This window comes from Panthera tigris, chromosome A1, assembly GCF_018350195.1.
Source record: "Panthera tigris isolate Pti1 chromosome A1, P.tigris_Pti1_mat1.1, whole genome shotgun sequence".
NCBI lineage: Eukaryota > Metazoa > Chordata > Mammalia > Carnivora > Felidae > Panthera > Panthera tigris.
The window spans coordinates 227190201-227212459 of record NC_056660.1 but is presented as its reverse complement, the minus strand read 5'-3'; the positions used below and the strand labels follow the sequence as shown (position 1 = coordinate 227212459).

The 22259-nt window shown below is 41.6% G+C and overlaps 1 protein-coding gene across 1 annotated transcript in view; it reads right to left on the bottom strand.

Moving 5' to 3' along the window:
- Positions 1 to 246: 246 nt before the first annotated feature.
- Positions 247 to 22259, bottom strand: part of DNAH5 (dynein axonemal heavy chain 5) — a 283958-nt gene continuing 261945 nt past the window's right edge. The window contains exons 72-79 of the mRNA XM_042997483.1: positions 19469 to 19688; positions 17977 to 18182; positions 16924 to 17127; positions 14554 to 14769; positions 12233 to 12445; positions 9696 to 9848; positions 9057 to 9288; positions 247 to 957 (exon numbers count right to left, since the gene is read on the bottom strand). Of these exons, the coding sequence (XP_042853417.1) occupies positions 806 to 957; positions 9057 to 9288; positions 9696 to 9848; positions 12233 to 12445; positions 14554 to 14769; positions 16924 to 17127; positions 17977 to 18182; positions 19469 to 19688 (1596 nt within the window). The 3' untranslated portion in view covers positions 247 to 805. The remainder of the gene's footprint in view (positions 958 to 9056; positions 9289 to 9695; positions 9849 to 12232; positions 12446 to 14553; positions 14770 to 16923; positions 17128 to 17976; positions 18183 to 19468; positions 19689 to 22259) is intronic.

Sequence of the window (22259 nt, the reverse complement as noted above, 5' to 3'; positions counted from 1 at the left end):
GAGTTGAACATTATACATTCATTCAATAGGATTACATGAATTGTCTACTCTATTCACATTCTTTTTTTTTAATTTTTTAATGTTTATTTTTGAGAAAGAGAGAGAGAGAGAGAGAGAGAGAGAGAGACAGAGTACAAGTGGGGGAAGGGCAGAGAGAGGGAGACACAGAATGCGAAGCAGGCTCCAGGCTCCAGGCTGTCAGCACAGAGCCTGATGTGGGGCTCGTACTCACAGACTGTGATATCACAACCTGAGCAGAAGTCAGATGCATAACCGACTGAGCCACCCAGGCGCCCCTCTATTCACATTCTTAATCCATCCTTCTATTTCCTTCCATTTTTAAAAAGGTCTTTCCAATTGGCTCTTGGAGCCATGAAAACAAATCTCTTAACCTGATGCAAAAGTGAAAGGCCCTGGAAGCAAAGTCAGCACAAACCTAGTGTTACCTTGGAACCACATTAGCAGAAGAAGAATCCCTTCATTTCAAGGAAATGTCTGCTTGACCTACTGAGGCTTTAGAGCTGAATGTATTACTGTGGACTTGAGGGCTGCACGTCATTGGGAAGTTGTAAATTTTGCTTTTCAATCACCAAATAACTCTTCAATGAACACAGCGATTGGTCATTAAGGATGAAGCAGGTAACACGTAATTAAGCATCCAACTAATGAGCAGGGAAAACCTAACCAGCTCATGAACTACATGATCAACCTGATTTAAAAACTGTCCGGCACTCACAGAAAAGTAAAGGTTAGGATAATTCGGATCCTGCATTTTCTGAAGTATTGGTGGGGGGCACACCCCACGTTACTTGACATCACAGAGCAGGGCAACCCCACGGAGCACCCAGTGTTCAGGGACCTGGGCCGTCCTGAGGTCCACAGCGGCGATGTAGTTCAAGTCCGTTCGGACTGGCTTCTTGTAAATGGGACAGGAATAAAACCGAGGATCTCTTAAAGCTACAAAAAATTTAATAAAAACAAAAACAAAAACAAAACTTGGTGAATTTTTAATTTAAGCAGCCCAAACAGCACAGAGCCAAATTTGCGCATTCTACAGATCATTCCAAAGGTCTGGTAGAATGAGAGAAATTCTTTCCAAGGTCAGTCAACCCCTAGATGTGAAGCAGACACAACTGCGGGTCTCCCGCAGGCATGACAAACACCCAGGTGTCTTCAGGTACCCTGCTGGCCTTTTGTCCCATGTCCTTGAAAGTAACACCTGCCCGCTCGCTATGGCCACGAACCTCCAATTGCTTCCTTCCCACCTGTCAATTCACCACGCCCCCTCCACCCTTTCTCCATTACTTCCTCACCAAATCTTGTGCGTGCACACTCTCTCCATTTTCCCTTCATGGCTTGCCTTTGGCACGAGGCACCTGCCACCTTTAATCAATGTCCAGCACCAATGCTCACTAGGCTTTCACTATATTATGATTATTATTTCAAAATCGTGCCTTCAACGCTCTGTGCCACAGTCTAAACTACACGTGAAATCACAGGACAGAGGATGTTCCCCACCCCTATCACGGGCTGGGGATTACCCACGGGTGCAGAGGAACAGAAGTGGCTGAGAAGCAGAGCTGTGATACAGTTCAGCTCCATGAGATGCAATCTATCCTTTTGGGGTAGATGAACACATGGAGTTTTCAAAACTACATATGCAAGGAAAGGCAACCTACGTATGTCCACCTTGCAAAGATCCTTTCTAATGCATTCATCCCTAAGCAAAGGCTCACTCTCTCCGGTCTTGGACACCCCATGATCAGGGACAGATCCCGGTCTTGTGGGTCCTTATACTTACACAGTGGAGGGGGAGAGGCACAGGGCTTTAAGACAGCGTAACGTAAAAATACTAAATTAGGCTTTGGAAGAAGCCTCTGCATTGAGTAGCCTTGAAATTCAAGTGCATCAGCTCCTTGTTAAATCTACATTGCTCGCGTAGTTTATCTGCACATCTCAAAACATCCATCTCAGGAAGCAGTACATCATTTCCTCTTCTTTTCTAGATTATAAATTGTTTCAGCACAAACACTTTGTCTGCACCCATCCTTGTACTCCTCTGGAAGGCCAGTATTATAAATGACCCTCATAGAAGCATTGAGATGAAAACACATTTAACTAAGAGGATAACTTTGCTTTGGTGAATTCGTGTGACACACGTGGGCACTGAAACATGGCAAAAGCAACTCTCTACATGCAATGTTAACGTACCGAAGTCACTGAATTTATTTCCCAAAACGAACTTGCTCAATAATTTATCTTTTTCTAACAAATTACAAAAGCAAGCCACTACCTGAAATTAAGATCTTATTTTTTGACCCAATAACATATTCAAGCTGTTATGCCGTGTGTGTGTGTGTGTGTGTGTGTGTGTGTGTGTTTTAATTTTTTTTTTAATGTTTATTCATTTTTGAGACAGGGAAAGAGAGACAGAGCATGAGTGGGGTAGGGGCAGAGACAGAGGGAGACACAGGATCCAAAGCAGGCTCCAGGCTCCAAGCTGTCAGCACAGAGCCCTGCGCGGGGCTTGAACTCACTGCAAGATCATGACCTGAGCTGAAGCTGGATGCTTAACTGACTGAGCCACCCAGGTGCCTCTAGGCCATGTGTTTTGATACCTCCACTATAATTAATTTTATTGGGAGAAGTTAAACACTTGAATACGATAGTATTATACATAAGTTTCAATATAAAGTAGGCATTCTAAAGCAGTGATTCTTAACCAAGGATTATTTTACTCTCGGGGGACATTTGTGAACATCTGGAGACACTTTTGGTTATCACAACTGTGGGGCTGATACTGGCATCTAGTGGTAGAGACCAGAGATGCTGCCAGCACCCTATAATGCGCGGGACCACCCTTCCCGACAAAGGGCATCTTGACCAGAAATGTCAATAATGCCAAGGCCCAGGAACCCTGTTCTAAAACAAACTCATAGACATTTGACAGTAATTTAAAACTATGTGTTTGCTGAATCCCATGAAATTTATCATTAGAAACAATCTACATTAATGTAACGCCTAATTTTGTAACACCTACCTTTTAAGTCTAGGCGTTATTTTTTAAATTATCATGAGAATATCATTAGTATAGAATGATTAGTAGAACTAATATATATATATAATTAGTAGGCAAATATATGAAAAATTCTGATGAAATAAGTGGATGACAGTGAAGTCATGGAGTGTAGTTAATACCAATAATACCGATGGAGAGATTTAAATCCTTTAATCCTGGGATCTGTAAATGTGGAATAAATGTTAAATATCGTTCTTCTTGATGCAAATTTGACTAACATCATAAATCCTGAAGTAGCGAACCCATTGAAGTCTCGCATTTGTACCAAATGATAATTATAATACTTACACCTTGGGAAGTGTTTGACTACTTGGATTTTAGTCCCAAAAGAAAAGAAAGATTGGGAAAAAACAGCATTCTTTTCAATGAGGTGAAAAACAATTCTCTGATCTATTTATCCAATCTTATTTATTTTTAATTGCTTCAGAACCGATGGTGCCCATGCCTAGTCACAGTATGTAGCAAACTTCTTCAGCAGGATGAGAAACCACCAAAAATATAATTTCATAGTCAAAGTGCTGACAGACACTACATAACCACATAAATGGAGGATTCAAAACCATTAGCCCTAGTTAGACAAATAAGTTAGAAGACAAAAAATACACATGCTAGGTAGGCAGAACAAATCAGCTAAATGTGTTTAAAGCCTCAGGGTTCCCGAAGGAGGAGTAAAGAAAAGAGGCTGTCTAAATTGGTGAGCTCTATGCTTTAAGATCCAAAGGGTTTTAAAAAGACACCTTGAGGGAGTGTTATTTTCTGACTATGTCACTTCCTTCTCTAGCCTACATTTTTCATCCAAATGCTAGTATACCATTATACCATGTTTCTTCTAATATCTAAAACAACCAAGTCACATAGAGATTCCCTAGACCACCTTTAAATCATTCCTTTATTCAACTCCTCTTCGCAAATAACATTTAAGTGATTAAATAGTGCACTCAATGTATTTCTTTTCATCCCACAACAAACATGTGAGTTAACATATTAATAACGGTAGTCATAGCAAAATTATTTATTGTATGATAACTATGTGCTAGACATTGTTGGTTTAATGCTCTTAACAAACTTATGGGACAGGTACCATTATTAAATCCATTTTGCAGATGAGAAAACTGGAACATAACTAGGTGAGCCATCCGTCCAAGGTTACAAAGCTGTAGGTGATAGGGTAAGAATCAAACCTGGCCCGAATGGCTCAAGAGCCTAGGCCCTTAATCTCAGCAATAGTGGGGATCAATATGTGTGTGTGTCTACTTCTATGTCTTTGCAGGAAGGTGTGAAAATGAATCAGAGATAACTAGATACGTGACTTCAATATACGGTATCTTTGAGACTCCTCCAAAGCCACATGACTAATTACCAGGGTAATAAAACCAGAAATGCAATGCAAATATGCAGGCTATCTTTTATCTGAGAAGCTGTGCCCATCCCTCTGGCAGGGGAGGTGACCACCTTTAGCCTGCAGCATGCAGGGAGGGAGGCACAGGGAGTGAGAGCTCCCACCCAAATGGGCAGTGACTTTTTCTCTGTCTACTTCACCATGTACCTGAGAAAAATAAACTTATGACTTCAAAATGTAAAGAAGCTGTCCTCATTTAATGTTTCTTTATTGAAAGAGAGAGAGAGAGAGAGAGAAAGAGAGAGAGAATTCCAAGCAGGCTCCATGCTGACAGCATGGACATGGGACTCAATCTCACAAACCATGAGATTAAGACCTGAGCCGGAATTAAGAGTTGGGACACTTAACCGACTGAGCCACCCAGGCACCCTTTAATTTAGCCTTCATTTTGAAGCTTCATCCCTGACAACACAGAGACTCCCTAAATGCATAGTCTGAAGTAGAACATCAACCACAGAAATTGCCAGAGGATTGCATTCATCCCACAACAAACAAACATGATTCTGACATCAGCTTTGGTAGCTGGGAATCACAGGCAAATTACATACATCTCTACACCTTAATTTCCCCATCTGCAAATTAGGCATGATATACCTTACAGACTTGTAAAGATTATGTTAGTTAATATATGAGAACAACTGGCATAGTATAATGTCCGGAATGCAGTAGGCACCCAAGATGTGTTAGGTTTCTCCTCTCTTTCCACACACACACATGCGTGCACACACACACTCATGCACACATATACGTGTATTCTTATCTTTTCACTGAAACAAATTTCCCAGACTCATCTTCCTCATGACGTTAACTGAGTCCCAAGTTTACACACAGAAGGTGGATCAAATGCATGGGGTTCAAGAGTCAGGAGGTCTCCACCTCCCGGTAACCCCATGGAGCTATTCCCACCCCCAGCCCCATATCTGCACACTGTTGGATCAGGATGGGTCACAAGGTATTCTTAGAAACACTTTTCACTTTTTTCCTCATTATCTGCGGACACCTAGGGTGTCCTCACCTAGGGTGAGATCCTTCTCACCCTACTGGCCAAAGGTACATTTCTTTCCCCATGTCTGCCTCTTTTCAACTTCCTTTGAGGGTAAAGGAGCCTGAGTGGATGTGGGAAGCTTTGCCCTTCTGGTGAATTTCACACTTTTTGGGTGACTTTCTCATGATGTCCTAATAAGAAACACGAATAAAATAAGCATTTGGGGACACATCGCTCAACTTATAAAGTCAAAATAAATACCTAGACTTCTTTCTAAAACAAACCAGTCTTGTATGGAAAATTCAATGATGAATTATTTAAACTGAAAATTGCCCTTCATGTTAACATGGAACCAATTTATTACAAGAATTTTAACTTTAAATCACTGTATTTTTGGAGTGTCCTTTGGTCTTTAGTGATGCTACACCTCTTTATCTCAATTGGAGCCTTATTCAGTTATCAAAATTAAATGAAAATTAGATTTATAATATGAAAATAGCAATGGAATTTTAGCTTTTCATCGCTAAAAAACACTTCTCTGGCAACAAAGCTATTTGGCAAAACACTCCTGCACCAACTCCTATTGAAACCAAAAAAAAAAAAAAGAATGAAAGTTTTTCTCTTTTTTTTTTTTTTTTAGCACTTTTAAGTTAGTCACTTTTTCCTTGCTTTTTATTTTCTCTCTTAACCTGCTGCTAATGAACCTCACCGCTGACTAATTCCCAGCAGGGTGAGTACAATCCTTCTATAAAAATGTGTTCTTAAATAATAAAGAAGTGCCTGTATTATAAAATTATTTTATTAATACCCTGCTGAGATGTTCAAAGTCATGTTGCAATGGGCTTTCACCGCTTAGTCACAAGATACATAAAAGTAACACCTGACTGAACGTGAGGAAGATTCTTCTTTTACTTTCTGCGGGAAATGTTTTTGCAACTGGTTGACTAGATCCAGTGATGCGATAAAGCAAATTTTCTAAAATATTAATTTTGGGTAAAAGAACACGTACTGATTATTTCTCTAAACTAACCATGGCCCCAGGTCTTGACACAACCCAATAAATACGAAGCCGCATGCAGTGCTCTTGTCCGGGCTCAACCAGACACGTTTATCCTGTCGGATGCACTCGGGGTACGTGCAGCAACACCGTGCATCAAGGACCCTACCGAGCACCTTCTTTCTTCTTTTCTGATGCCCCGCTTTCTTCACGGGCTCCCTCTTCCTTCACGTGCCATCTTTCTCCTCCTCACACACAGCACATCCATTGCTACCTCACGCATTTGCACCCCCACCTTTGCTCCTGGACATCAGCATGCTGCCCTCTGTCAGCTGAATCTCGGCTCAGTGTTCTTTCCTCACAAGTCTCTCCCCCGGCCCCTAAATTAGCAGCTCCCTGGCCTAGCGTGTGTGTATTTTCTTCATAAAAAAGAGCTGTCTAAAGCCAGTATGTCCATTTATAGTCAACTGCCATTATCATGGGACTTAGGTATGTAAAGTCTCTGTGACCACTGAACTGGCAACTACTGAACCACTGCTCCAAGAGGAAATACAGGCAGGGCAGGTTCTTGCCGGCCTCTGGTCACGACAGCTTCGCCAACCCATCAATACATAGCCTTATTTTAGGCGTGTGTTTGTTTAAAGATATCTTTCCAACATATATTGTTGATTCACTGGCTTTGGACTCACGGCACTTGAACTCACACCTCAGGAAAGCTCGCCTAACACGTATTTTCTCTATAAGGCACATCACAGCCTTCTTGCGCTGAGGAACAGCAGATAGCCCTGGTGTTCAGCACTGTGCTTGGGCCACCTTAAACAGTGCAAAGTACAAAAGTGTGGAAACTGTAATACTACATAGACCACAAAAAGGACACTTGTTTACAGCAGGAGTGGATCAAGGAGGCAGAGCGTCACCTTATTCAACCTCAGGTGGGAACATGCCTGTGGGGCGACTCACATTTTTTTGCTGCTTTGTGCATGCCTGCAAATGACCAAGCCACAAGCATCACGAAAAAATTTTCAAGTAGAGGTGAATTCATAAGCACAGAATCCATGAGTAACAAGGATCAACTGTATTTGCCTCTTTTTGGCTGCCCTTCCCTCCTTGACACTGAGTTCCTTAAGAACGTGGATGGTGCCTGGTCTTTTTTCACTGTCGCACCCCCAGCACCTGAGTCGAGCATGGCAGATGGCCAATACCAGATAAACACTCACTGAATGACCAAGCGAGCTAACGCTATTTGCCTTAGCCAAGAAAAGTCTATCGCCAACTTCTCTTAACACTCATTCTTAGCCTCAAAGCACTTCTCAAAAGCAGTCTCCGCTGACCTCGCAGGCATCGTCATGTACTCCTTCTAGGCTCCCTGAGCATCCTGACTGTATCTCTATCTTAACATGTGTCAAGTTCTATTTTAATTATTGATTTCCTTGTAAGTATCCCTCACTAGACGGAATCCCTTCTGGGCAGGATCTGGTTCATCGTTATCTTTGTGACCTTTGCACCTAAGATTGTGGCTGGCATATATCAGGCACCCAGCAAATATTTGCTTAAAAAAGAAATATTCATAGTTTATAAACTCTCTTCCCTTGACCCATGTTTCCAAATGTGGTATTTATCTAAGGGATGGGGATACTAGAAACTATCTTTCCAGGAGAAACTGATCTTTCCAGGAGAAACTGTCTACTCCTTCCTTGTTTAGAGACAAATCTTTTGTGTTTTGGTCACAAAATCAGTACTTCCTTGGCTTCCACTACCATGGCCACCTCCAGAGTGTATGGCTTCTAGTGATCATTTCACCATATATGTATATCTACATCAGAACATCATGTTCTACACCTTAAGTATAGGACACATAGGAGGAGAACATATAGGAGGAGGACATATAGGAGGAGATATTAGCTGAGTAAAATGTAACAAAAGCCTCCAGAACACATCAGGCCAATGGTGGAAACCAGTTTAGGTATTTTTAGACTTGTCAAACAGAACTTTGCCAAAGTGGAAAAACGTGTGTTTCATAGACGTGCTATGTTCACAGGCTGAAATACGAATCCAGCATTTTACCGCCAGCTACTGGGTAAAGCAACACGTCCCTGAATTCAATCTGGCTTTTCCAACCTGGCTTAACTCTCCAAGCTGGGAGAGCTGGCACCTCCGGTGGGCCCTGAGCAGTCTTCCTTCCACCACTTGCCCCACCTCATCCTATCCATCCTTCCACCCCCTGACCAGACCCTGCTCCTGAGACCCCGCCCCTGACCCCTTCTTCCCACTCCTACCCACCTTCCTTTCCTAACATCTGTTAACTCCTCCAAACACTTGCTCCTTATCTCATAAGCTAATGTTTCATGAGCATCCATGCATATTTCACCTGCTTTAATAGATAGGAAAGAACTATCTAGAACCATCGTCTCCCCTATAACACTCAAAATAGTGCCTAGCAGCCAGTAAGTACTCATTAAACATGGGGCGAATATGAAGCTAGTTGATAAAATAATAAAGTCCTCATGACATGATAGCAAGAATAATGAGATCCTGTGTTTATAACATTATCCAATCTGATAATGCCCACCATCCCTGAATGCGTAAGACAACTTACTGTTATTTTCTGCGTAAATCCTTATGACGGGCATCAATTCAAAGAGTACTTTTGGTTTGGATTCGATGAGTTTCATGTTTCTCTTGTCCCAGCCTGCACCTTCAAGATACAAGCCATAGACGTAGACACCCTCTGTGGGAGGGGCAGAAATGTCATCCTTCATCCACTTGGTGACTTCGTTGCAAAGCACCATATTGTCCAAGGCCCAGCCTTTGTTGGCCCGAGTTATTTCCTGCTCAGGACAAGAACAAGAGCAAAGGACGAAGGGAACAATTAGAGGTTTATCTTAACATGAAGAGCATCACGGGGATCAAAGCGGAACCCCGGATTACCCTAATTCAAAGGAAGTAGAATTGTACTTAAAAAAATTGTGTCATAAACAGTACCCGTGTCCTAATTTAAGCACTTATACTTTAAAAAAGAAATATCAAATATGAAAATACCAAATAAATACTTTGAAATTCAACCTAGCGGCCTGAGAACAAGTTGCTGTATTTACTTTCAGGACAATGTCATTGCTGGGGCCAAAGAGAGACAGCCATTCTCTGTGTCATTATAGTCTTTAAAACTATACTGGCAGAAGAAAACCTTGTAGAAGAAAATCATAATAACACAACAGGTGCAAATGGGAGCTCTTACCTGACGCATTGCAGTTAAAAATCCTTGGGGGTTAAAAAAACCTGTCATCCAGAAGCAGTGGGGTCGGCCATTGAAAACCCAGGCGGTGAACTGGCAGTTTCTCTCTATAAGCTCAGTAAACCAGAAACCCAAGGTACTTGAAACCCAGGATGCCTGAAATGCATATGTTGAAATAATCAAATTCTGCTGTGTAACTAGCTATGTTCACAGAAAAAAAAATTATGAAATATCAATTTCACTTTTAGAATTTAGAAGTCCCTAAGACAGGAATTTCCCTTGGGTTTTGACAGTTAAGTTTTCAAATTATTCTTCCTCCTTACTGATATTAAGATACAACAGAATCAGCTAATGATCCCATGAATACCAAATCAATTCAGCGCTCAGTATGCTGTTCAAGGTTCTGATGTCAACAGAATCACCTTCCACGTACAAATATATTCACTGTCAATTCTGCTATAAAGTAATGAAAACAATTAATTGAATTAAATAGGTTTCCACTATTTTTTCCTCAGGTTACATGTTTTCTTTCCCCGTCAGGTTATATTTTTAATAGATACACTGCAAAACAGGATTTCTATTTCCATAAATGTGCTTGTGGCCCCTTTAAAATATATACTGTGGATGATAAATCATACCTTTCTCCACTTCTCATTTTTAATGAGGCAAACAACAGTTATTTTCTGAAGTTCTTGTCCCTTAGAATGAACTTTTATTTCCTCTGATGAAGGAGCAGAAACGGAAACACAGGTCCCTTACCACCAACAAATTAATTGCATTCATTGCCTGTGACATGCTGCCTGAATTCACATGTGGAACTTCTATTATTACAGTGGGATGGATATGTCCTTAGTGTTATCAGCAGCTGTCCTGGTAGGTATCTCCAAATCATGTTTTATATCATTTTATTATAATTGGAATACTTTATGTATGAATAAATGTAGTGATCATCCTATGTAGATATATACCACTTGAATTTCAAATTCCTAAGACTTAATTTGTCTATTTTTCAAGAGATTATGAGATTCCAAAGACTGATAATAAGTTGAATAGAACACAAACCTGCATAAAAAGACCACACTTTATTTATTTATTTTTTTTAACGTTTATTTATTTTTGAGACAGAGAGAGACAGAGCATGAATAGGGGAGGGTCAGAGCGAGAGGGAGACACAGAATCCGAAGCAGGCTCCAGGCTCTGAGCTGTCAGCACAGAGCCTGACGCGGGGCTCGAACTCACGGACTGTGAGATCGTGACCCGAGCCGAAGTCGGACGCTTAACCGACTGAGCCACCCAGGCGCCCCAAAAAGACCACACTTTAAAATTAGGTAACTCATTCTATCCTATCTTTATAGACATGTTAACTGAAAGGGATGTGTTTATACGACATTTGACGTGAGGCACAGGGAACTGTTTATGTGAAGGTGCCTCGTGGCAAGGATCCCTGTTCCAGAGCCTTCTAGGTGCCGACCAAGTGGAGAGGGCTGGTTCGGTGAGGAATGAACCTGCAATGGCCAGTGACCAGGAAGGCTCTCCCTCTGTCACTGGCCAATGAGGAAAGTCAGTCCAGATAGAAAACTCTCCGCCTTTGGGAACGAAGTCATTAGAGGTGAGGACATGATGGAGTCTGGGCAAAGCTGATCCTACGTTTCTAAAGCCCTGGGTGAGATGTCTGAGTGCCGGTGCTAAGTGAGTCTCTTCTGGGAGAGGCTGCCAGTCCCAACCCTGTCACGGCTCACCTTCCCATTTACCCGAGCAGCTTGCAAAAGGCCAAAGGTCCAGTCACTGCACGACCCAATCCCTTTTCTAGATGTTGCCCTCCCGTATCTTCCCCTACAACTGGCCCCTGCCTCCTGCCCTCTCAAACCCTCCTGCCACACCCCCAAATCTTTACAACCTCCCGCAATGCATGAAATGCTTGGTAAAGATACTCAGGTACTCCTTTTACTACTCCAAGTAGACAAGTATTTACCAAAAGCACATCTTGTCATTGAGCACAAGCACCAGCATGTGATCAGTAAGCATACTGTTAAATCATTTTCTTGTTACCTGGAGATATACTTGCTCACTATCTCCAGGCAGAGCAGGGAAAAATGTTTCTCTTTGGTGCGTGCGTGTGTGTGTGTTTGTGTGCATGTGTGTGTGTAGGAACACTTCTTTCTATAAACCTAACATCGTGGGCTTTGAAGTCCAACGGAGCTGGGGTTTAAATTCTGATTCTTGGACTTCTTAGGTGTGTGATCTGGGAAAAGACTTAGCATCTCCCAATTTCACATTCTTTACCTGCAAAATGAGGGCAATAAATGCAAAATTTAAATGAAATAACACATGCAATGGCCTAGCAGAGTGCCTGATATGTGGGAGACGCTAAGTAGTCTCCTTTCCTACCTACCCTCCCAAAATACAATCAAGTAAGGGGATTAGTCCCTAAACAAAAGAACCCTTTTAAGTAAATTACGCTCCAAAGCTTTCCACCTGCCAATCACAGCTATTTACAACAATAAAGTGATTAGGTAGAATAAGAGCGGACTAAAACATACTTTCTTCCACTGAGCAGGAATTCTGGCATCAAACATGCAATTCAGTGCATCTCGTAGATTTTCGCTCATGATGATAGTGCCGTCGATGGCAAGTTTTAACTCCGTCAGGGTGGTGCGGACCAGAGTCAGCAGCCTCTGCATTCTGTCTATCTCCTGCCTGAGGAAGATGTTCATGGGCTGGAACAGCCCCATCTTTAGCAGCCTCTCTTTCACCTGCCATGGAGACATTGAACATGTGTTAAAAATGTGACAGCTACAAACGTGTATGTAACTGGTACCCTGGGGCTGCCAAAAAGACCCCAAATCTTACAATCCCATCAATGGTTAAGATTTTTTTTTTCACTGCCAGAAAACAAAGAAGAAATATAAAAGGAAACATCTGTTAGATGACCGGCCAATTTTTCATCCCATGTGGGAGAGGACAGGCAGCCGTTCATTCGCAGTAGAAAAGAAACACATGACCACAACCACACAGCCTTCCAAATGGCGATTGCACTTACCGGGAAACATTCACTTACTTGCCTGCCTAAGACTTGCAAACACACACACAGACACACGCGAGCAGACAGGTACACATGCACAACCACTCTGCTGGCTGCTTCAAAAGACTAGGCTTCTGTTTTAAAAGCTTTCTGTGCTTTCCATCAGAGCATTCATCCATTCTTCCTCCAACCCACCCACCCAGCCATCCATTCCCATCTTACAAGTATTTACTGAGACTCTTCTATGGATCGATCAGCTACCCTGCTGGGCCGTGTTGCTTTATCCTCAGGCAGCATCGACAAAGTCAGCCAAAGGGAGCGGACTCTCCTAAACCCCATTAGTTACCACAGTTATTTATGTTACTGTTATGGTATTTTTAGATACTTTTATTGCCTCATAAATATTTCAACCACTGTTAGATATGAATGACCTCTTTCCTGATACTACAATGAGAGGTGCTTATGAAAGCTGATAAGAGTATTGATTTTCTCCAAGCAAGTGATCAGTTTTTTCCAGGGGAAATTATTCCCTTGGCGATAAGTCCTTGAGTTCAGTCTATAGCACTAGCAACCAAAAGGACATGCTTTGTGGAAAAGAATAGGATGCTAAAGAAACAAAATGCTGCAGATTCCTGTCAGAAAACCAGGTAGAAAAGGTCAATATATAAAGGAACGTGATGGTCCTGTGACAAAAGTGTCACACGGTTAGTCTGGGTCATCTATTACGACTATGTGGAAAGTAAGTGAGTCACCTGTGTTTTTATCCAAGATTTAAAAATGTCTTCAGGGTTAATCTTTTCAGTAACATTTGCTAAACTGCCTAAAAAATTAACTTTCCTACTCATAAATTTTGCTTACAAAAGTTACTTACATCTTAAAAAGACAAATTAATTTTCAAAACCTATGAAGCTGCAATGCATTAATGATATAAATACAGGTGCCCTGAAATTAAGAAGCCCGGAATTTTAAGGTGTGCATTATGTTATACAACATTTTTTTTAATGATCAGGTGCTTGGGGTGCCTCGGTGGTTCAGTTGGTTGAGCATCTGACTCTCGCTCTGAGCTCAGGTCAAGATGCCAGGGTCATGGGATTGAGCCCTGCATCAGGCTCCACACTGAGCATGGAGCCTGCTTGATATTCTCTCTCTTTCTCCCTCAGCCCCTTTTCCCCACTCATGCTCTCTCTCCCTCTCTTCCTCTTTCTCTCTCTCAAATAAAAAAATAAATGATCAGGTGCTTTACTCTAAAAATACACTACTTTCCTTTGAACAAATGATAATGTGAAGCACCTCAAGGGAAAGTTCTAGAAAAACAATCCTAACCCATTGGTACATACTTAAAACCTAGTTATGAACATCAACATTCTTGTCAGGTTTCTTTTATCATTTATACTTTGAAGTGATTACATTTATAGATTTAAAAACTTTGGGGCACCCGGGTGGCTCAGTCAGTTAAGCATCTGACTTCAGCTCAGGTCAGGATCTCGCTTGAACGACATGCGTTCAAGCCCCACGTCAGGCTCTGTGCTGACAGCTCAGAGCCTGGAGCCTGATTCCGTTTCTGTGTCTCCCTCTCTCTCTGCCCCTTCCCCACTCACACTCTGTTTCTCTCTGTCTCTCAAAAATGAATAAATGTTAAAAAAAAATTAAAGACTTCTTTAACAAAATAAGTAAAAATAAAAAATAAAAACTTATTTTGCTGGTTCTTCAGGAAGTGAGTTTTTAAATATTCTTTCACTTTCAGAAAAATCACTTTTTGCCCTCCTTCCTTATTCCTCACTCCCCCAACAAGACAGACACGTCCACCATTGACATCTTGCCAGGATGTCATCAACTCACCTCAAATGGGCCATAGTCTGGGGGTAGCTTGTCGAGCATATCGTCAGCGAGCCGGGCCACCACGGCCTCCCGGGTCTCATCCCCTCCACCAGAGCTGTCCTTGGGTTGGATGCTGAGGACGGTGTCCAGCACGTCCTTGGCCAGCTTGCTCTGGTAGGTGATGTCGGCATTGGGATGCAGCCCGAACACCTCGGGGCTGTCGCAGGAAGGCAGGCTCTGAACAACAAAGACCCCAGGAAAGCCCAGATGGCCGACATGAACACCAGGTAAATTATACCGTCTTAAGAAACAAATGTTTTTATTAAGGTAGGTAGGTTTTATTCAGGTAGGTAATGTAACATTGCGTGTCAACTATATTTGAATTTTAAAATAAAGAAAGAACATAAAGTAATCTCCTCCCAAAAAAGCCGAGTAGTTACATGATCTCGTATTTGTGTCAGGCTACAATCTCAATAACTTCTCCAGAAAACAATCAAAAGTTGCCTCAAAAGAAGATGAACAATGAGAAACATAGGAAGTTGATGGTTCTCTAATGCTGTACCTCAGGCAAATGTAATCAAAGAGACACTGTCTTATTTTAGAATATGCGAAATAAGAAAAGGGAGCTACGGATTAGTATTTTGTTTTCTGAAGGTCCGATTTAATTCGAACCAATCATTTAAATAAATGTGGTATAACTAACAGTTACTATGTTTTTTGAGATGCCAGCCAATGACAGTTTTAGCAATTATGGCCCAAAGAAGGCTGCCAGCGGGAACTGTACTGTCCCAGGGAGAAAGACGAGGACTAGGAACAAAGAGGAATATTGAGAGCAACCAAGTCCGAGGGAAAAGCAGAGACATAGATAAACAGTTTAAAAAAAAAAAAAAAAAAAAAAAGGTTGGTGTGGTGGGTGCGCCTGGGTGGCTCAGTCGGTTGAGCGACCGATTTCGGCTCAGGTCATGATCTCACAGTTTGTAGGTTCGAGCCCCGCATCGGGCTCTGTGCTGACAGCTCAGAGCCTAGAGCCTGTTTCAGATTCTGTGTCTCCCTCTCTCTCTCTGCCCCTCCTCCACTCACGCTCTCTCTCTCTCTCTCTCTCTCTCTCTGTATCAAAAATAAACATTTTTTAAAAATGCAGAGACAGCAAGAGACAATCAGAAGCAGAAAAAGCAGGCAAAGAACTCAGCTATTTGAAAGAAAGAAAATGTACCTACAATTTGATATTTGTTTCTACATGTGAATATTATCCTAAACTTTATTATTGTCTTCTTCATATTGTTCCTGCACTCTCCTCCATTATTTTATTCCTTTTTACATAATGTCTTTTATGAACAGCCTCAAGTTCACTGGGCAATGAGGTATATGTAAATAAAGATATGTACAGGCATATCTAAATTTATATCTTCATAGGCACTTTCCTATTCAGTGCTGATGATTTAAAGACATATATAGTACAGTTAAAACAAATATATTTGCTGATGTGAATTACTAAAAGTGTAGAGGTGATAATATATGATAAACTCATTACATACATAAATCACAGAACCTCTAAATGTACGGATAAATTTAGCCCTTTGGGGCTGTCGTGTTCCAGTTTGTTCAGTTGGAGATAAATCGCAGATAGATGCAAAAGAGAATTCTACATAATGATCTAAAGCATTCAAGGCATAGAGACAGAAAATGTAGTCACCTTGAAACACAAATCAGATCTTTTCCCCTTAATTTCCAGTCACAATCTACCTTATTCCTTCTGAGAGCAGTACTCTTCAGCCTGGGGAGATGCCACCCCTAGGGGACAATGTCTGGAGACATTTTTGATTGTCACAACTGGGTGGGGGTGCTACTGACATCTAGTGGAGGGAGGCCAGGAACGCTGCTAACCACTCTATATGGTTATACCCCACCGCAAAGAAGAATCCCACCCTGAACGTCACCGGTGCCCAGGTTGAGACAGGAAGTGTTTATGGAAAGCAGGTTCCTGAACATACTCATAGGCCCTCCACTGGGCCAGGATTAAGGAACAAAGGTCTCAGGATGAGTCATTACAGCTGCCTGAAGTCTCACATCTCACAGTGGAGAGCTCCAGGGGATTTGTGTGGTTTCCCTAGTTCAAAATCTGCCCGGCCTATCCTATCCCCAAAGAATATTCCTCACTGAGGAATAAATGAGAAGGGAGGGAGGGCATTCACACAAAATACACACTCAGAACAAATATAAACATTTTAACCGTTAGGTGAATAGAAACATAGGAAGGAAGCACCTACAGTGAGAGTATGTATCACCATTAAAAATTATTTCAAAAGCAGTATTTGCAGTGTAAATAAATATCCAAATGGTCAAAAGGCTGCACATATTTGCTCTATGCATAAAATTCTGAAGTTGACAAACCTGGATATATTGAAGATAGCTGTCCACGGTGTTGCATTTGGGAATATTATATCCTTGGTAAAAGCTGAAATCTGATCCAAACATATTTTCACTGAACCAGACCTTAGCAAACGTGGTCAGCAATCTCTTATCGTAGTTATCAGTGACTCTGCCCCCATATTGGATCTCTCCTATCATGTAGCGGACGGTGGTCCAGGAGACGCCCTGGGGGAATTTACAGAAAAGCTGTGTACAACTGACTATGGTCTCATCCTGGTTTTCCCCACCAAGGAACATCTACGTATTTGTGGTCATCGATGCCAGTTGTTCCTTCTTTATTAGCAGTGTTAAATGTGCAGGAAGAAATCTACACAGACAAACCTGAGCATTACTCAAATCTCATGCTCGTGATTTAAAATAGACTCCTTTGGTGCATCTATATGCTTTCATACTTTAAGTTCAACAGAAAAAAAGAAGATAGTTTTTGAGAATATTGAGGGAGGTCTTTAAAAGGCACATGCTGGGGCGTCTGGGTGGCTCAGTAGGTTAAGTGGCCGACTTCGGCTCGGGTCATGATCTCACGGTCCGTGAGTTCGAGCCCTGCGTCGGGCTCTGTGCTGACAGCTCAGAGCCTGGAGCCTGTTTCGGATTCTGTGTCTCCCTCTCTCTGACCCTCCCCCGTTCATGCTCTGTCTCTCTCTGTCTCAAAAATAAATAAACGTTAAAAAAAAAAAAAAGGCACATGCTTCAAAAATTATCTAGGCTTTAATGTTCATTTTTTAGGATTTTAGAAAACAACTTTTCTCAGCCATTTCCCCCCTCCCAGTAGAGCATTTCAAGTTGTCTTACATGTAATTTCAACTTGGTTTTGAGAAATAATAATATAATCAAAATTGGTTCATTTTTTTTTTTCATCTGAAATCAAGGGGCAAGTGTGATCCAGTTGCCATGACTTAGAGATATGTCTGCAACCACACAAGATCGTCGCTCTTACAGGATCAATCCCAAAGCTGGGCAGGCACGGGCACCTACGCTCACGATCGCCAGTGGCATGAGATGGCGGGCACAGAGTACCTTTTTGACTTCCATGTCATCTAAGTGGTTTTGGATGAACTGCACAGTGGCATTAAAGTCGGCTTGATTAAATTCATAGGGGATGTTCCACCCCAGGGGACCAAACTTCCTTCTCTCCTGGACTGTGGAGTGCAGGAAAGCCACGGCATACAGCATGGGCTTCCACTGGGCCACAGCGCTCACATCCAGCAGGTCTTGACTCACACCTGTCGTGGTCGGGGGGGTGAAAAAATGTACCATCACTCGCACATCTTTCTTTTTTTATTACAGTTATACGTTATTAATCATTTTTGTACATTTCTGATAATAAACTTCACTTATCTTGAATTATTTTTATCACATTCATGCAACAACAATTACAATTAACCTTTGGGTGTCCAGATGGTCTCTTTCTCTGAAATACCTGCAAAGAGATTGGGGGAGGTGGCCGGGGGCTTGCTAACATGGATCAAGTGCCTGCCAATCTGACAAGATCATGTGGGGGTAAACTAGAGGTGGAAGAATGAGGGCAGTAAAATAAATACGACTACTGTTATTTAAATTGCTACTACTAATAATTTTATTATTTTTTTATTTACAAAAATTTTTTAATGTTTTTATTTATATTTGAGACAGAGAGAGAGCATGAGCAGGGGAGGGGCAGAGAGAGAGAGGGAGACACAGAATCCGAAGCAGGCTCCAGGCTCCGAGCCGTCAGCACAGAGCCCGACGCGAGGCTCTAATTCATGGACTGTGAGATTATGACCTGAGTTGAAGTCGGACACTTAACCGACTGAGCCACCCAGGTGCCCCTATTTCTATTATTATTAGGAGCATGTACTCGGGTTGCAATGGGCTTCTGTATACACTACTAACAATTTACTATTAATTAAAATAGTGTATATAGAAGCCTACTACATGCTGAGTATATTCCCCAAATAACTACAATTATTTTATATATATATATATGTATATATTTGTACGCTTTTTATTTAGAATTTTGTTGTTTTACTGCCCTCATCCTTCCACATCTATTTTATCCCCACATTATCTTATAGGTTGGCAGAAATTTGAGCCTTGTTAGCAACTCCAAAAAAACCCTGTACATTGTTCAGACGGCTTCATGTGATGGAGGCTGGTCATAACTTTAATTCAGCCTCTCCTCCTGGAAGAGGCTACTGGCCAACTTTACATATGGAGCATGAAGACCATAAATGACAAAATTATGTTGCCATAAAAAGGCAGGTGTCCAGCTGGAGAACGGCACAGGCCAAAGCAGAGTAACATGGAAAAACAGAAAAAATAGAAAAGGGCTAAGCACGAGCTGACTCCCTCATGCCACGAGAGCATGTTCCACATGGCGCATGACAAAGAGTGCTATTCTCTCCTCATCAGGTTAAGCAACAGTACAATCTGCTATAACTCTATCGTCACTAATTGTTTTTATCGTTTCTTTAAGAAAACAACTGAAGCACAAAAACTCCTGTAAACTTGGAAGTATTCCTCAACTCACCACCGTATGTTCTTTTCAATCCTGCCCGGAGGCCCTGTGGAGGCTCATTGGCAAATTTAATGGACATCTGAAGGAGCGTAATGGGAAAGTGCTTATGAACTTCGGTGGTCATCCATAGGCGGAAAGCATCATGTACGATCTCAGTTTCTACAATTACGTCCATTAGCTCATCCATGAAATCGAGCCCCAGATGGCAGTTCTGCAGAAGTGCCCATCCCCCCTAAGTCAACAAGAATAAATGGAAATTAGGCTATTTCATGCTTCACCCAGAGATTCAAATTAAAACATCCTTTAGAAATTGAGTAATTAAAATTTAACAGAGAAGCACTAAATTAATCCAGATAAAAATCTATGGATACAATTACGTTTAGTTGAGATAAGTGTATTTTTTCTTGTCCCTCAACATACCAGCATGCCAACTGCAGTGATAATGTATGGTAGGAGCTGTGAAAAAAAAAACACAGTGAGGCCTCAAAAGAGGTAACAGCACTGCCATGTACAGATGGTCGGATGAAAGCATCCATTTAGCTCAGCCTCCTCCCATGTTCCATGAGAAGTACAACAAACGAACATTTTTGTTTTACGTTTTTATTTATTTTTGAGAGACAGAGAGAGACGGAGCACAAGTGGGGGAGGGGCAGAGAGAGACTGAGACACAGAATCCGAGAGAGGCTCCAGGCTCTGAGCTGTGAGCACAGAGCCCGATGCAGAGCTCGAACTCACAAACTGTGAGATCATGACCTGAGCTGAAGTCGGACGCTTAACCGACTGAGCCACCCAGGCACCCCTTCAAACAGACATTTTTAAAGTCATGAACTCTTAAGTACAAGGACAGTGAGGGTGGAGACAATACCAGTGACATTTAAAGCAGACTCAAGAAAGCTGAATCCTCAAGTAGCATTCAAGGCAACCTGAGACATAACCTGATTTATGCCCCATAACATCAAACACTCAAGAGTAGGTGCTAAGATGTTCCTCTGGAAATGGAGAAGACGGGCTCACACAAGAGCCTCTGCTAAAGAAAAAGAGAAAGCTGTTTTTTTTAGGGGGCAAAATAGACAGGGTCCAGACTGGAGGACATCCGCACATGAAGGGTCTAGGAACCTCAATGAAGACAGGTGAAAGAACACTTACCTGCTCAATTTTGAGGCCTATTACCTCCCTTCTCCTGTGGAGTTCCCAGAATACTGGCAGTAGGGCATATACCCTCTAAACTGTGGGAAAACCTTCTCTGGGGAATCTGACCACTCTAAGGACAAGAGCCTTAGAACACAAAAAGCCCTACTTTTGTATAACGCATTTTATGAGCATAAGAATATTCCTTGTATAGGAGCGTCTGGGTGACTCAGTCAGTTGGGCGTCCGACTTCGGCTCAGGTCATGATCTCACAGTCCATGAGTTCAAGCCCTGCGTTGGGCTCTGTGCTGGCAGCTCAGAGCCTGGAGCCTGCTTCAGATTCTGTGCCCCTCTCTTTCTCTGCCTGCCACCACCACCACCACCCCCAACACACACACACACTCACGCTCTCTCTCTGTCTCTCAAAAAATGAACAAACATTTAAAAAATTTTAAGTAAAAAAAAGAATATTCCTTGCATAAAGCAACAGAGGCAATAATTTAGTTCACGTAGTAATAATTTACTTAATATCTAATCTATAGACTAGTTTGGCTAAAATGATCTATAATATTCAGATCATAATCTGGAGTTGTTTTCTTGACTGTAACTTCAGATCATTTAGGTTTGACTAGTGCAGCCTGAGCTTTCTCTTTCCAAGAAATAAACCAAGCACCAAATCTAAAATCTTAGTATAAAACTGATTGCTGTGAAATTTCACATATCCCCTTATATTTTCTTGAGGAATATAGAGTGCTGCTGAATAAGGAAACTATCGTTGGTCCCTTGAAAAATGTTAATTGGCACTGTTCACAATTTTTAAAAAATCAAATGTAAAACATAACAACCACAGAAAGGGTTGAGCTGCTTTCTGTCAGCCAGCATGTAGGGGCATCTGAGAACTTTGCTGTTTCAACCCTCCCCATGGAATCTGTTAGCTGAGTCTGTTTCTTGGGAATTGCCACATTGTGTATTAAGTGTTTTGTGTTCTTCTTACTGAGTGGATCATCCATGTTGCCTGTCATATTGCCTCAAACCTTCCTTTTTCTTTTCTTATTAACATGTTATTTACTTTATGTTATTTTTATGTTTTGGAGCACGTGGGTGGCTCAGTCAGTTGAGTGTCTGACTTTGGCTCAGGTCATGGTCTCACGGTTTGTGGGCTCGAGCCCCACATCAGCCTCTGTAATGCTAGTGCAGAGCCTGGAGCCTGCTTCCAATTCTGCGTCTTCCTCTCCCTCTGCCCCTTCTCTGCTTACACTCTGTCTCTCTGTCTCTCAAAAATAAACGTTAAAAATTTAAAAAATATATTTTATGTTTTAACTAATCTCTACATCCAACATAGGGCTCGAACCCACAACCCAAGATCAAGAGTCACACGCTCTACTGACTGAGCCAGCCAGGGGCTCCACCTCAAGCCTTTCTTACAAAACTTTTTAAAAAACTATAACCTCTGACAATTTATAATCACACTAATAATAATAATAAAGATTTTTTTTCTTCTACTTCAAACTAAACTACTAAACAGAAAACATGGATAAACTGAATTATTCCATTTATACTCTAATTTAGTTTCCTGAAACTGTATTTATTAAACACTTATTTATTTTAAATTAGAGTTAAATAATGTCGGTGTTTTTGTTCTAAGCATAGTAATATGCGGAGGGAGGAACAGAGG